Raw genomic sequence first — 16,574 nt, 5'->3', positions numbered from 1 at the left:
CTGGGAGCATCAAAAGCATTCACACTTTCAGATAAATTGCAATAGCTGTACAAAATAAGAATTTATCTACCACAACTAGAAGGAGCCACAACTAAGAATATACAACTATGTATCGGGGGGGCTTTGGGGAGAAAAAGGAAAAAAATAAAATCTTTAAAAAAAAAAAGAATTTATCTATATTTAAATTTAATACATAAGGCAAATTATCTCACAAATTACTGTATGCTTTAAAAAGGGAAAACTTGTTTAACGGGTTTAGAGTTTCAGGTGCAAAATATGAAAAAGTTCTGGAGATCTATTTCACAACAATGCGAATATACTTACTAGGGAACTTTACACTTAAAAATGGTTAAGATAGTAAATTTTATGTTATGTGTTTTCATCACAACTTTAAAATAAGTAATAATATAATTACATTATTAAAATTATCAAAATAATATAGCCCCCAACTCCAAGTAAAGTGAACCGGCTTGCTTAACACTGGCTTCGAAGACCTTGTTAAAGAATAAGATACTGTGAGTTCCATCACGTTCTTAGTGTAAGTATTGTACTTCTGCCCTGAAAACCAGGATTTGACCCATAGCATGTTGTAGTCCATATTTTAAAATTACCATAGGAGGCAACAATGTGGCTGGTTGAAGCTAACTGCCTGAAGAGTGTTCCTGGGCAGCTAGTGCTCTGAGGAGCTACAGCATTCCCTCAGCCTTCCTGAGCTGCATTTGCTCAGAGGAAATTCCCTCACCTCCCTAATCATCCAGACACTCAAGCAGTACAGCCCTATAATCCGAAATTCCCCTCGAAAACATTCACATGCCTCCCTACCAAATCCATCCAAAGTTAGTTTTGGGGACAAAACCCACTGCCACTCGCTGATGCTAAGCGATTCCTTTCTCTCTGGGGCCCCAGGTGATCAGGGTACCCACCACCTTTAGCAAAGACATCAGTATCATGGTCTACTTTGTATCACAGTTGGTTACCCATATGTCTTTCCTCCCCACAAAACTTTTAAGTTTCTGGAACAGAAGAGATCTGGTTCTGAGTCTGGTTGCTCTCGGCAACCACCATACCGCCTAACACAGCGTCTGGTTTGTGTAAGTGCCCAATGACAAAGACTCCTGAAACAAGTCCTCTCGCTTTTCACTGCCACACTCCCTTGCCTATTCTCGGGGACAACAGTTCTGGGCAGCGAGGGAGGAATAAAGAAAAATGCTAGAAAATGCGCTCGTCCACCTAACGACTCATAAAGGCTTCCATCGCAAGAGAGTTTAAACCATTCACAAGCAGGCCAGTGAAAGGGAAAAGACCACTTCTAGGGTAGCACATTAAAAGACTAATCAGACGCAGTCCCAAGCCTTGAAGTCACAAACCAGAGAGGGAGGCAGACACTGACAGGCACGAGAGCAACGCTCGAGGGGACATCGGGTCTCCAGGGGAAGGGGGTGCATTTTCCTCCTGGCCGAGCCGGGGCCCTGCAAACACCACCCCCGCTGCCCTCGCCAGCTCCTGCACTCACTCTTGTCCAGAGGGCGGGTTAGCTCGGCCCCTACGTCGCCATCCGCGCTGGGGCCCTGAGGTTTCACAGTCAGCGGCACGAACAAGGAGGTGTTCGGGGCTTTGGAGCCTCCCGAGGCAGAGGAGGAGGAGGCAACGGCAGGGACGCGCCCCAGAGCCCCAGGAAAGGGCCCAATGTGGGCGCGAAGGGCAGAGCAGACGGCTGCCCGGTGGCCAGCCCGGCGCCCCGCCGGGAGCCGAGCCCACAACAGGGCACACCGGGGGAAGGACATCGAGGCCGCAGGCCCTACAGGAGGCTGGCTGGAGCAGCCTGGCGACACGGCGGTGGACAGTGACGCACATCGCCGGCGCCTACTGTCTGGAAAGACCCAGACCGAGCAGGGTAGCTGCCCAGAAAAACGGCCGATCAGTAAGGAAAAAGTAGTGCCGTAAGATTGCTCTGAAAGGGAAAGAAAAGCTTAGAAATGAAAACCAGAAAAAGATAGGTTCTTGTTCTCTCTCTCTTTCACTTGAGATTGGGGCCAGCTTTCTCTAAAGAAAAGAAAGCAATCAGGCACCTTTGGGGATGTCACAGACAAGAGGCGGGGCCTGCGAGCTGTGTTACGTGACGCAAGCTGGCCCTGTCGGTGAGCGCGTGTTCAGAAGCACGTGGGCAGCAGGATCAGCAGTGTGGGGCGGACTGATGGAGGAAAGCGTGCGTGTGCTGTGGGCACCGGTGTGGTTTGCGGACTGGGACACTAAGGCGCGTTTCCCCAAAGTTTCTTGGATTCTTAATTTTTGTTTTCTGATAGAGTAGCGTTAGAGAACATAACTTGATCTGCCCTTCAGGAACGTTGCCAAGGAATTTTGTTCTACAAGTTCTTAGATAAACTCGTTGTATGACGTGCGTAACTTATACTTTAATGTGATCAGTTTGTGAACATCATTCTAGTAGCTGATATGTCATAACCGCATAGCAAAATATATCCTCCCTACCCCGGCCAAAGTTTAGTTTCGTTTGCGTTGGTTGAATGCTGTGTCATATGAGGTTGCAACTTCATATTCAATTCAAAATATGCTGATAGATTTTCCGCATCTGTCTCTCATTATACTTAAAACGTTAAGATCTGATTTGAAGGAGCGTATTGTGTCTTATGTAATACTGTGTGCCAAAAAGGATTCCAGGAACAATTTGCTATGTGCTTTTGATTCACAGTACTTTTTAAACATCGGGGATACAAATAGAAGGCCACTTGCCCCAAAGAGTTTCTGACCTGGTTTTGGTGATATGGTACAGGTTAAATAATGCAACTACTTACTACTCTTAGAATAATGAAAGTTCAAAGAAAGCAGCAATTTGAGAGCTTTGAGATTCTGCCAGACTTAAAAGTAAACAAGACTGAAAGAGAAGTGGTAAGGAAATTCTAGTCAGAGGAAACCGTGTAAGCAGAGACTTAACTATGGAAAAGCCATGTTGAAAAATTTTAAATACCACAGTTAAGGCAGGCCTTGTATGTTTTGCAAATAGTCAAAGTTTTGAGAAATCAGTTTAGAAAGTATCTAAGGTGGACTGAAACAACACCCGCCACCCCCTCTCTCCCCACCCTTGTCACACACACAGAGGGAAGAAAGCTGTAACAAAAGTTCAAGCTGAAGGTGGTGGATTAGTGTGTCTGAATTATGGTAGAGACCATGTATATGTAATGGAGAGATTTTACAAAGGCCGAAGACAATTTAGTAAGTGACTAAATATGATAGAAAATGCTGTTAACCAAGGATGTCTCATCAGATTTGGAAACTAGGAGAATGGATAAGCCAAACATTTAATACGCAACTGAGGCAAGTGTTGTTATTCCTTTTGTTAATATACCTAAATATAACTTTATAATTATTGGGCCAGAACCAACAGTTGTTGCTAATCTTATGGACATAGTAACAAACCCTAATATAGTTTTGCAGAATAAAAAAATGTTAAAACTCTTGTAACTGGTAACTTTGTTTTGTACCTCTTGCACATATAAAGTGTGGTCTGAATTTTATGATAGTATATATAGATTTTCCTCTTCAGCTTTTCATAGAGTTCTATAAACACTGAAATGGGAAAAATCAACAAAATTTTTGCTTTTACAGGATAGAGAGCTGTCATTCTCTTTGGGAGATATTTATAGTACTAAGTGTTATCAGCACCAAGCACCATATTAGAGCCTCCATAACTGTTTTGTTTGTTGAATGAATGAATGCAGTAACCATGTAACTGGTATCTTTGCCTGCTCTCAAGCCTCCATCTGTACTTTGCACAGTCACCATAATGATCTTTTGGAAACACCAATCTAATTGAGTTACTTCTGCCTAAAATCCTTCAGTGAACTCTGAATAAGTGTTAAGATAAAGCCGATACTCCATTCATTTGTACATCATCCAAGCCCCTTCCTAAATTGGCTCTTTTTTTTTCTTTTGCTGAGTAAAATTAGCCGTGAGCTAACATCTGTGCCAGCCTTCCTCCGCTTTATATGTGGGTCACCACCACAGCCTGGCTGATGAGTGGTGTAGGTCCACACCTGGGATGCAAACCCATGAATCCAGGCCGCTGAAGCAGAGTGTGTCAAACTTAACCACTATACCAGAGGGCCAGCCCTAAAGTTGGCTCTTTATATGCCTCTTTCAGCCTCATCTCTCTACTCCCTGTATCTGTCATTCTATTCATTCCAGAACTACACGCCAGTTATTATATCATTTCTCACTTCTGTACCTCTGAACACATTGGGTGCCTCTCTTGTAGACCATAGGACCTAATACAACTGCTATCACGGCACTAAAACTGTATCATAATTGTGTCTCTAGAATAGTAGTTCTCAAACTTTAGGGTGCATCAGAATCATCTGGAAAGCTTATTAAAAACAAGATTGGTGGGGCCCTACCCCTGGAGTTTCTGATTCAGTAGGTCTGGGGTGGGGCCCAAGAGTTTGCATTCCTAACACATTTCCAGATGATGTTGACCCAACTAGTCCGGGAACCACACTTTGAGAACCACTGCTCTGGATTATGCTTCTTTCATGGTAGGGCCAATGAAATAGCACTGAGATACTCAGGAAACATGTATACAGAAATACAGAAATAAATGGATGGAGAAAGGAAGAGGGAATAGTAAAGATAACCCAGGTGGTAGGGAGTAAGCAAGTTCTTCTCTTTGCCTTTGCTATTAACAAAACCTGGTATACGAGGTTTCCCAAAAACACATCCTTGTAGATTTCTCCCCCTCACATCTTGCCTACCAAATTCTGTATATTGAAGTGTATACTATTTTCTGGTGTAAGGTTATCATGATATAGATACTAAATTTTTTTTAAGTGAATTTTTAAGACTTACTTTTAGAGTCATGGGATTTAGAGCAGGAGTCGTCTTAGAAATTATATGGTCCAGTTTCCCCAAACCTGGGGAGAGGTCAACTGTCACACGCATTTGTGCAATTTGTAAGTAGCACCCACATAGTTCTGCTCTTCTCTGTCTTGCTTTCTCTCCAGAGCCTGACAACAGTCCTAGAGAATCTCATCTGTCTCCTTGGTTCTAATATTGAGGCACAAGAACAGTTCTTGTCCATAATTTTATTAATTTGGACCCATATTTTTTTCCTAAAGGACACCTTTAATTTTATAATCACTAGGAAAATAAGGTTGATCCATTTATTCAGATATTGAGTGTATATTATGTGATAAACACAAAGTATACCAAAACAAAGCAGACTGAGCTCTCCAGAGGCGTAAAATCCATAGAATTAAAAAGTCTTTTAAAACTGTGGTAAAAGCACAGTCCTGAAAGTGTGCATAGGCTGCCTTGGCAGCACAATAAGGGGACATCTAACTCTGACTTGGAGATGGAGATGGTGTCAGGCAAGATTGGCCAGGAGAGCTGGAGTTAGATGGAGCGCAGGCAGGAGGGCGGGCACTCTTCAAGGAGTCTGGCATAACTGGAGATGAAGGTGTGTTTTGTAATATGCTATTCAAACTTTACCCTGGAATCAAGTCACTACAAGATTTTAGATAGGGGAGTGACATAAGAGTTAATCTCATAGAAGACCCCAAGCCTAAAAAACACATTATATTTAAGGGTGCACGTTTTCCTTGCTATGCCTTTATCTGATTGGAAACTTACAATGTCACATTCCAATCCAGGCTAGTATAAAGCCCTGGAGAGTGCCTTTATATATGTTCAACACAGGTTAAGCTGAATATAAAAGGAACATGGTTAAATTTAAGACTTTACTGACTCACATGGTAATTAGAATTGAATATTCCAACTACTTGACCCATATGGAAGGGGTCCAGAAGATGCCACTGTGGAATAAAAATTTTGAGTAGAAGGCATTTGAGTTCCTGAGATCTCGTCTGCCTAAAAATAGAGCCTCCCAAAAGAACGCAGTTGTCATAAATCCCCTCGCAGTGAGCAACCAGGAAAGATTAACATCACCAGAGACAGTGAACAGTCGGCCCCACACCTAAACAGACTGTGTCACAAAACTATCATATCTACCATTTATCTTTCCTAAAAGTCATTTGCTTTCCCTAAGTACCCGTTGTCCTCCAACTTCCCCTATTAAATCATTTGTGTCCTTCAGCCCCTCCTCATTCCCCTCTCAAGATGATATATAAGCCCAATTTCTAACCATCCCTTTAAGTCACATTTTTGTAAACTCCCTTATACTTGATTAAATTTATCTTTTCTCTTGCTGATCTGTCTATTGTCAGTTTAATTAGCAGGCTCCCAAATAAAGAACCTAAGAGAGTGGAGGACAAGTTTTTCCTCCCCAGCAAGTCAAAACAATGAAACTAAAATTCTTCACTAGTGGAGAAATAACTTTTTAAATGGTTTAGACATTGGTTCTCAATCCTGGGCAGCTTTTTTTAATCCTTACATCCAGGCCCCTGAAATTCTTGTTTTATTGGTCTCGGTACAACCTGATGTATTTTTAAAAACTCCTAAAGTGATCTGAACATGCAGCCAGGGTTGACAACCAGTGGATTAGATATTGTACTCTTTATTAAAGACAAATGTCTTTTTCAGTTTATTTCTAATTAACTGACCAACTTTATTCAGTTCACCCAACACTGAATTCAAATTTTTATTTTTCAAATAGGTTATGCAACAAAGTCTCTAGCAAAGTGAGTAAGCATCCTGTTTATGGCAGTGGTTTAAGCTACCTGATTAAAAGCATTATACAGCTATTTTAAATTGAAACTCACAATATTTATAAAAACTAATGATCACAATTATAGCTTCCTAAACTATTAAGCAATCCTATCCTTAACAATAAATCTGACAATGAGAAGAGATTTGGGAATAGGACTATTTTAATCATTCAAATAGCAAGCTCAGTATCTGTTTCAAATTCTTTATTATATATTATGGTTGCACAATTTGAGGCTGGTTAAATACAATTGGTTTTCAAAATTTCTTTTATTTTCTAGATACTACATGCAAGTGACCATGAAAATATTTGGCATTTTTAAATTTTGAAACTCTGAACAGGCACTTACATGAAGGAAAACACTACCATTCACAGATACCCATATTTAAAATAGATGCTGCAGCACATGGCACATGGAACCTTTGTCAGTAAAAAAGTTGGTTACTGACCATTTTATCAAAGTGCCATAGTAGTAAAACAGGTTTAAAGAAATATAATTTGGGTTACTTAGCTTACTCATAAAGTAAGGTTAACTGACAAGACTTGTACTGAAGTGTATAAAAAAATATTGGTATAAAAACCAATGAACCATAAGTGAAAGTAGTTTCACGCAGCAGGCTTTTAGTTCCTACACCTCGCATTTAGTGTATTTGAGATCAGACCCCATGCATATGAACAGATGACTGCAACTTCTTTTTTAGAGACTTTGAACAAAAGACTTGAATTTAGTGTTAAAAAAATTTAAAGAGAGTGGGTGAAGTTTAAATTTGAGTTTGAACTAGTCAAAGTTCCAGTTTAACAAACATGAAATTTTCCAGATCTGGATAACTACATGCTTCACTGGTCCTCCTGAGTCCCCCATCCTCAAATTTTCCCCTGAAAGGGGAAGAGAATATTTGTGAAGTCAAGCAAGTTATATTTGTGTATATGTGGTAAAAAGATTCCTTAAGTTAAAAAAAATTTCAAAGTATTTATGGAAAAATTATATAGTTTTAACGAATTCTAAATGCCAACTTAGAGTCAATTCCACATTGCAGAAAACAGTGGTACCTGCTGGATACCAGTAGCAAAATGGTTACTTAATATGGCCCCCAAAAAAGAGAAAGGCGGCCACAAAGACATGCCACATAATCTCTTGGGGAGAAAATTTAATATTCATACGACAGAAGACTTCAAAGAGGTAAAATTCAGGAGGCCACAGAATGGTAGACTCAGAAGCACGTACAGTGAAACACTCCATGTGCATTTCTCAAACACAGACGTAAAAACATAAATGTAGTTCTTTTCAAATCTTTGCAGGATGTAAGGGCCACTCAGGTTTTCTAATTTTATTTGAACACAAAATATTTAATTTTGCATGTAGAGAGTAAGAGGTAATCATTAGCATGAAAAAGGAGAAGAAAAGGCTTTATAATCAACATTATGCAGAAAGAAAGTAAAATTACAAATACCAGCCTACTCACATGAAAATCTTTAATGTTTATGCTGATGCATAGCTGAGTGCTTATGAACAAGTCAAGGTGTGCAGTAAAAAAACAAACCGGCAGCTTAGGAAAGTTCCAGTGTTTCAAAGAAAGCACTTTTTTTAATGTATATACATGAAGAACATTTCGTTATATCATAAAATAAATGCAGCACTGTAAGATAAAGGAAGACTTCTAAATGGAGTTTTGGCCTTTTCCCCCTACACGCTGCAACCACCTTTAACCTGCCAAACTTAGTCTCAACGGATATAGGAGTTTTTTGTTTTTCTTTTCTTCTATTCAGTTCACATTTCAGGCTGTTCAGCAGATGCCTGTGATTCTGGAGATTCAAATCGCTGGTGAAAGTTTGTTCTCTGTTTCCTCAGTTTTTCAGGAGCTTTTCTCCATAAAATGATTTCCTAGTAAAACAAATGCAAAATATCAACAAATAAATGTTCTCATATTATGCCTTAAATTTTCACCATGGCAATACTGCCACTTCAGTTTTATCCCTAACAAAATTAAATCCTTCCGTACAAGAGCCCTGCTCTTTCCTGATTGGCCCACTTTTTTCCAATTCTAATCTTGGACCGCCCCTTCTGCCAACTCTGCTCCCCCACCAGCACCCATATACACCACCACCACTAATCCAATCTGGCTCAAAGTTCTAGCTATTATTGGTGTTCAAGAATTCCTAAAATCAGTCCTTTGGTTTGCTGTTCCACTGCCTTTTATCCAAGTTCAAGTGCTAGTCACCTCAACCTTAGATACTAAAATACCTTCGAGTACATGGCTCTGCCTCCCTCGCCTGAGGCCCCTTTCTAATCCATCCTTCTACCACTCCCAGACTCCTCTAAAACATTGCTTGGAATCCTCTTCAGTAGTTCTCAGTGCGTCTAGGGTAACTCTCCAAGCAGGCATTCAAGGGCCTCCATAACCTTTATCCAATTTACCAACATCACTGTCTTCCCTCCTTAGACCCCTGTCCTCCACCAGCCAAACTGACTTACTCTCTGCCTCCAGTCACTCCAAATAAACCTGCCCTACATCTTCCCCTCTACATTCTTCAAATCTCTATTTCTTGCCTATCTAAATTTTACCCGTTAGAACCAATCCATCCTGAGATCGCTTCTCTTCTAAATTACTAAAGTTATTTGCTTAATAAAAAGGCTATTTGGGTTTTTTTTTAAGGTATCAATTTAAAATCCAAATGAATGCCCATGGGAAGCAATATACTTATTCAACAGGGCCAACAATATGTAATTTACTTGGGAATTGTAAATTTCATATGCTCTATTTTGAAGTTATAAATTACCTATGTTTAACTATATAGCACTAAGGAAGCATTAGTGGAATAAGTTTTCTCTTCTAAATTATCTTTAAACTATTAAGTTTTCTGTTAATTAACTTATATAATTTTTCTTTTTCCACACATCTGCAATGTGAGGACCTTGAGGACAAACCATGTTTATAAAAGGTAGTTTTTGTATTTCTCACAGTAGTCAGCATACAATAATTTCTGATTTAGTTTTGAACACTCAACTGACATTCAAATATTTATTAATCTGTTTCAGAATACAAAAGGCCATTCTAATCACAGTCTTTAGTCTAAATTCACCAAGGGCTTTTAATTGATTTTCAAATGAGAACAAGTTTTGGTTTTTTTTTTCAAGATTGGCACCTGAGTTAACATCTGTTGCCAATCTTTTCTTTCTTCTTCTTCTTCTCCCCAAAGCCCCCCAGTACATAGATGTATATTCTAGTTGTAGGTCCTTCTGGTTGTGCTGTGTGGGACGCCACCTCAGCATGACCTGATGAGCAGTGCCATGTCCACACCCAGGATGTGAACAGGTAAAACTCTGGGCTGCTGAAGTGGAGTGCATGAACTTGGCCACAGGGCCAGCCCCAAGAACAAGTTTTATCATAACCATTTTACATTAAAAAAAAGTATTAGATTTGGGTCATCTCATGGAAATTGATAACAGAATTGTTTAATTAAATTGTTTAAACAGAATTCTTTAATCCATCAAGCTAATGCAGTCATTGAATATGATCGTGGAAATCTATATGTGTTGATAAAGGAAAAATATTCAAGACACTATTGCATGGAAAAGCAAATTAAAGAACAACAAGCAAAATATGATCTATACACAAATTTGTCTGGAAAACTAATCACAGTGCTGGTGGAATTTTTGTTGACCTTTATTTCATTCTGTTATTACCTGATTTTTTAACATAACCTCAAAATTTTATTGTCCTCATAATAAAACAAAAGATGACGCTTAGAAGAGGATCACTTGGCCCTTTCTCTTCTGATCTCCTCCCAGTTCAAATGCCTGCATCCCTTGACAGCCAGCATTCTCTTACATCTGCAGTTGGGCTCAACACATTCAAGCGTCAGCACAATCTTCTTTGTAGTTTTAGCCTTTTTCCCAAAAATCAGCTTAGCCTGCCCACTATAACCACTCTGCTTTCGGTCATAATGCCACTTTCCCTTGGCATATAGGGAATCCTTGCCCTTCTAGTGCTATGACTTTGTGGGGTTGGTGTTTGCTACACTTCTTATAGAAAGTCCAGTGGGTTTTAGGAACGTTCACCACGTTTGTGAGAGTGCTAATGGCACGGAAAGCTGATTTTTTTTGGAAAAAAAAAAAAAACAGCAGGTACTGTTTTTATAAAAAACAAAACTTCCAAGAGAAAAATAAAAGCCCTGCCAAATTATAGCCCATCCTGGAGTCCTGCATAATGACTGGGAAGAGATCTATCACAACACAATTCCATTCACACCTACTTCCTTATCACACACAGAGTGTTTTCACTTAAAACCCCCCACTTGTTCAGTACAATAAAGCTTAGAAAGGTGAGTGCTTTCCAGCTGTTTCTGGAACTGCCGTAGAACAAACTATCAGCTTGGGTGGCACCATACCTGCTGCTTGAAGTACCTTCTGTCTTCCTCATCAACAAGGACTAGATTCAAAAAGTACCTTACGGAAAATTTTTTGTTCACATCTCTCATTGTTGGAGTTGGGTCATATCCCGCTAAAAATAGTCTTATTGGAATTGATTCACCTGAAAGAAAAGCAATTTCCATTTAATTCTAAAAGATGATTTAATATAGTCAAATAATACCTAGAACATTATATAGAAGATACTAACACTTGAGTTCATCATGAGACTGCAGCATAATTAAAAACTTTAGACCAGGGTTTCTCAGCCTTGGCACTATTGACATTTTGAGCCTGATAATTCTTTTTTGTGGGTAAGGTCTTATGCACTGTAGGAGGTTTAGCAGCATCTCTGGTCTCTAGCCACTAGATGCCAGTAGCATTCCCCAAGTGTGACAACCACAGTATCTCCAGGCATTGCCAAATGTCCCCTGGTGGGCAAAACTGCCCCTAAATGAATGCTTCAATTCAAATCCCAACTCTACGACTTACTGGCTGTGTAACCTTGGCCAAGTCACTTAACCATTCTGTTTCAAGTTGCTCATCTGTGTAATGGGGAATACCAATATTCATCTTGTACAGAATTGGTAAGGGCTAAATGGGTTCATATATATAAAAAGCTTTGAACAGTGCCAGCAGCTAAGTGCTGTTTTACTTTTGTTAGTTTCTGCTTTCATGAAGTTTACCATAATTACTAAACATGGATAAATTCTTGAATACTTATTACTAATTCATCCAAAGCAACAAACATGTTCAGAATGATGACATTCCGTCATTACCAACAAGATTGCTATTCAGATTCTCATGGCTTCTCTTTTCCTAAGGGTAATTATTTGTATATTCTGTTTTGAATCTTTTTTTAAGTAATACTTTTCTTGTGCATATCTATTTCCTGAAAGATATACAACCCATCACTTTACATAAAAGTTTGTGGCTGCTAGAATTTTATGAAGTAATGTTGCATAACACAAGCGTACACACACACACGGGTCCTAGAGTCAGAAAGGCCTAGGCTCAAACTCCAGCTCTGCAATGATTAACTATTGAAGGAAACCAGAATATGTCATGAAGAAATATGTCGCTTTGACATAAAAATTATTTGAGGTGAAGGCAATGAAGCAGCAGCAAAAGCAGAAAAGGCTCCCCCTTTTCTGTCTAAAAGCAGGATATAAATTCTCCTTTTACTGGAGACAGACTCTTATTGGTCCAGGGATGGCACCAGAGGGATCTGCAAACAAACCTTACTCCATTAGTTCCCTCCCATATATTTACCTTCCCACAGCTGGCCACCCTTGTAAGCCTAAAACGGCTTTCCTTTGTCCAGTCATTTCTCTCCAAATTTACTGTCCATTTGAAGATGCTATATAAACTGAAATTCTAAGCCCCCACCTGGAGTTACTTTTCTTTTGACAATTAGCCCTGAGTTAACATTTGCCACCAATCTTCCTCTTTTTGCTGAGGAAGACTGGCCCTGAGCTAACAGCTGTGCCCATCTTCCTCTATTTCATGTGGGATGTCTGCTAGAGCATGGCTTGTCAAGCAGTGCGTAGGTCCGCACTCAGGATCCGAACCAGCGAACCCCAGGCTGCTGAAGCAGAATGTGTTTTTATGCAAACTTAACTGCTGCACCACCAGGCCAGCCCCTTGAGTTACTTTTTGTTGAGGTTTCTCTCGCATGTTGTGCACTGCCTGCATTAAGAAACTGTTTTGTTTTCCTCTTATTAATCTGTCTTTTTGTTAAAGAGTCCCAGGTGAAAACTAAGACGGGTGGAGGTAAAGTTCTGCTTCTCCTACACTAAATCACCTTTAACAAGTTTTTTAACCTCTTTGCATCTCAGTTTCATCTGTAAAATAAAGGATACTACCACCTACCTCAAAGGGTGGTAGGGAACTTTAGAGCACCTGAGAGTACAATGCCTCATCTACCGTTGGCACTCAATAAACGGCAGTTACTTTTTGAAATAATTACTAACAGAGTGAGAAAAAGCCAAAGACATAAATTTAAGAAGATAAATTACTGGCTTTACTACCTTAGACACTGAAGATTATCTAGCAATGAACTGCTTATTTTCTTGAGGCTAAAAGGACTCCAAAATCCCACAGGAATTAACACTCAGCTATACTGCACCTTATGTTCAGCATGAGTAAAAAAGATTTACAGAGATGAACTATTATAACAAGACAATCAAAATATTACAAATACAGAACTACATAAGAGATATACATAAATGTCTCTTCTAAATTCTAAATTTAAACTGAGTAAAAACACTAAACCTTATTTCAGACCAGGAGGTACTATTACAGTCTTCTCAGTATCTATGCAAACTTGATCTTAAAAACCATCACTCTAAGAAGCATTTTAAGAATTCACAATTATTTTCACTGAATAAATACTTTCAAACTAAACTTATGCCATGAACACTGCAGTTTGCACTACCTATAAGACGAAAGAAGTAAATGAAAAGTGTGTTACCTTTTACTGGTGCACCATCCATTATTTCATATTTAGCAATTGTTTCCGTTTCTGTTGTGGTACTGGGTCCTAATGCAATAAAGTAAATAATATTAATTAAAATATTTCCAGAATATAATTTCCAGCGTTATACCTTCTTCCTATTTTCCAACTACATTATTGTAGGACTAATTTATCTTCCCAGTTTGTGAAAATATTGATCATTTTTTCTATTTCTTGGTCTATACTTAACTTATTACTCAACTGAATGTTTCACTCCCTTCTTCCCAAAGGTAATATACAGTTTGGAAAGAATCTTCTTCACAGAATTCTATCGTTTCTAATATCTGCTAAAATAGAAACTAGCAATACAGATCAGAACTAACCATGGACATGCTAGTTTTCTCTGTAACACCCAAACTGTCTTCTCTCAGAGTTAGTTAACTATAACATAGACAAAACATCTAAATACTTGACTGACATATAGTCTCTTTTTTTTTTGGTGAGGAAGATTTGCCCTGAGCTGCCATCTGTTGCCAATCTTCCTCTTTTTGCTTGAGGGAGATTGTCGCTGAGCTAACATCTGTGCCAGTCTTCCTCTATTTTGTATGTGGGATGCCACCACAGCATGGTCTGATGAGCGGTGTGTAGGTCCATGCCCAGGAGCTGAACCTGTGAACCCCAGGCCAACAAAGCAGAGGGCATGAACTTAACCACTATGCCACCAGGCCAGCCCTGACATAGTTCTTTTTTTTTTTTTTTAAATAAATATGACTTTTGCTTCAAGGAGCTTACATTTTTTTTAAAGATTTTATTTTTCCTTTTTCTCCCCAAAGCCCCTCGGTACATAGTTGTGCATTTTTAGCTGTGAGTCCTTCCAGTTGTGCCATGTGGGATGCTGCCTCAGTGTGGCCCGATGAGCGGTGCCATGTCCGTGCCCAGGATTCGAACCTGAGAAACCCCGGGCCGCCCAAGCGGAGCTCGAGAACTTAACCATGCAGCCATGGGGCCAGACCCCCGGACTTTATCTTTAAAGTTCTTTTAAATTTTGGGATTCACCCCCTAAGAAATTATTCGAGCCCAGACATTTTTAAAAAGTCAATGATACGATAAGTGGAAAAAGTATACCAAAACGTATAGTAATGGTCTCAATGTGGTAAAATATACAATATGCAAGTCTGTTCTGGATGATGAGTACAGATTATTTTTTACTTAAAATCTTCTAGAATCAAACAATTTTTATAATCAGAAAAAATGTTTAAATAAACAATTTGTTTTTAATGGGAATCTGAAGTTTGGTTTTAATATCTTTAAATCGCTTAAACTTTTATTAGCAGATGAAAAATGGAGATTAAGAAATCATAGGTGTTTATAATTATGACTACTAATTATAAATTCTTAGAAAGTGTTGCCTAAAATTACTTTCAGCAAAAAATCAACAAAGTTAAAGGGGACAAACTAAATCTATATGCTAATTAAAATTAAAAAGCAGTTATGAACCAATAAATGATTTGGGGGCAACTGGTCAGCCATCTGGAAAAAGTAAAGTTAGATCCATACATCATATCTTACATCAGGACAAATTCCAAATGAACTAAAAATTTAAAAAGAATCCCCCAAGTTTAATCTATTATTTTAATAGAGTCAAACACAGAAGATTATTTTTAGAACTTCAATGTGAAAAATACCTTTCTAATTGTGACACAAAGCCAATTCCATAAAAGGAAACACTGACAAATTTGACTACATGAACATCAAGAACTTCCACATGGCATAAACCACCATAAGCAAGACAAACTGTGGTAATTTTTGCTGCTCTTACTACGAAAAAAAGAGATTGATTTCCCTAATATATAAAGAGTTTCTACAAATCAATAAGAAAAGACTAATAATCCAATAGAGAGGAGATAAAAGACATGGATAGGCAGTTTACAAAAAGAAATACAAATGGTTTTCATACATATGAAAAGATGCTCACCCTCACTCAAAATGAGAAAACTAAATTAAAAACTACAGTGGGTGGGGCTGGCCCAGTGGCGCAGCGGTTAAGTTCGCACGTTCCACTTCAGAGGCCCAGGGTTCACCGGTTCGGATCCTGGGTGCGGACACAGCACCGTGTGGCAAAAGCCATGCTGTGGTAGCTGTCCCATGTATAAAGTAGAGGAAGATGGGCATGGATGTTAGCTCAGGGCCAGCCTTCCTCAGCAAAAAGAGGAGGATTGGCAGCAGTTAGCTCAGAGCTAATCTTCCTTAAAAAAAAAAAAAACTACAGTGGGAAACTTCTTCCCCCCACCCATCAGATCAGCTGAAAGTTTTATAATATTGTGCTGGTGAGAATATGAGAAAAAAAGAGGCACTCTCCTACAATCACTGCTGGTAGTAATGTAAATTAGTACAACCCTTAAAGAGGACAAACTGATAATATGTATCAAAATTACAAATGAAAATACCCTTTGAAACAGCAATTCCACTTCTAAGATTTTATCTTGCACACACCCCCAGACATGCAAAATGGCATTATCAACTGAAGCACTGTTTGTCCTAGCAAAAGACTGGAAATATTTAAAAAATTTTAAATTTCAACTAAAACAAGAATTTTAATCCAAACATTCTTTTCAACTTACCAATTCCTGTGATCTCTTTTTTGATCAGTTGTAACTCCATATGTTGGATTTTTATTCTTACTAATAAGAAGTAAATTTTTCCAACAATCACATCCTTTAAATGATACCTTTGGGGAAAGAATATATCTCACTTACTAAATATCAGTTTAAAAAACAAAAAGAGTGAAATATGTCCTGAAAAGACTTATTAGACATCTTTAGGATAATAAGTATCTAAGAATACCATCTTGACTATTCATATCATTTAATGTTCCATTTTTTCAAAAAACACTTCTTCATTTTACTATGAAAATAAGGAATCAAACATTTACTTAACCATTAATACACCTCAGAGGGAAGAACAGCCTGATTGTTGGTCCTTCCTTAGAGGTTAACAGTTTCCAAAGAACTTAAGCATGGAAAACTGAGATTTTTATG

At 38.7% G+C, this 16,574-nt stretch overlaps 2 protein-coding genes and 1 pseudogene across 5 annotated transcripts in view; all 3 read right to left on the bottom strand.

Moving 5' to 3' along the window:
• Positions 1-6,511, bottom strand: part of SUPV3L1 (Suv3 like RNA helicase) — a 31,079-nt gene extending 24,568 nt beyond the window's left edge. Inside the window, exon 1 of the mRNA XM_001917989.6 lies at positions 1,514-6,511. Within this exon, the coding sequence (XP_001918024.2) occupies positions 1,514-1,784 (271 nt within the window). The 5' untranslated portion in view covers positions 1,785-6,511. The remainder of the gene's footprint in view (positions 1-1,513) is intronic.
• Positions 6,512-6,863: 352 nt separating this feature from the next.
• The window catches only part of VPS26A (VPS26 retromer complex component A), a 31,233-nt gene continuing 21,522 nt past the window's right edge, over positions 6,864-16,574 (bottom strand). For all 4 annotated transcript variants that reach the window (XM_023644171.2, XM_070226461.1, XM_023644170.2 and 1 more), the window contains 4 exons: positions 16,158-16,264; positions 13,555-13,623; positions 11,063-11,205; positions 6,864-8,555 (listed from right to left, as the gene is read on the bottom strand). In XM_023644171.2, coding sequence (XP_023499939.1) covers positions 8,442-8,555; positions 11,063-11,205; positions 13,555-13,623; positions 16,158-16,264 — 433 coding nt within the window. In that variant the 3' untranslated portion in view covers positions 6,864-8,441. The remainder of the gene's footprint in view (positions 8,556-11,062; positions 11,206-13,554; positions 13,624-16,157; positions 16,265-16,574) is intronic.
• LOC102147667 (large ribosomal subunit protein eL42-like) lies at positions 10,275-10,865 on the bottom strand (annotated as a pseudogene).

This window comes from Equus caballus, chromosome 1, assembly GCF_041296265.1.
Source record: "Equus caballus isolate H_3958 breed thoroughbred chromosome 1, TB-T2T, whole genome shotgun sequence".
Taxonomy (NCBI): domain Eukaryota; kingdom Metazoa; phylum Chordata; class Mammalia; order Perissodactyla; family Equidae; genus Equus; species Equus caballus.
The sequence above is the reverse complement of the archived record's forward strand: the minus strand, read 5'-3'. Positions and strand labels throughout refer to the sequence as shown.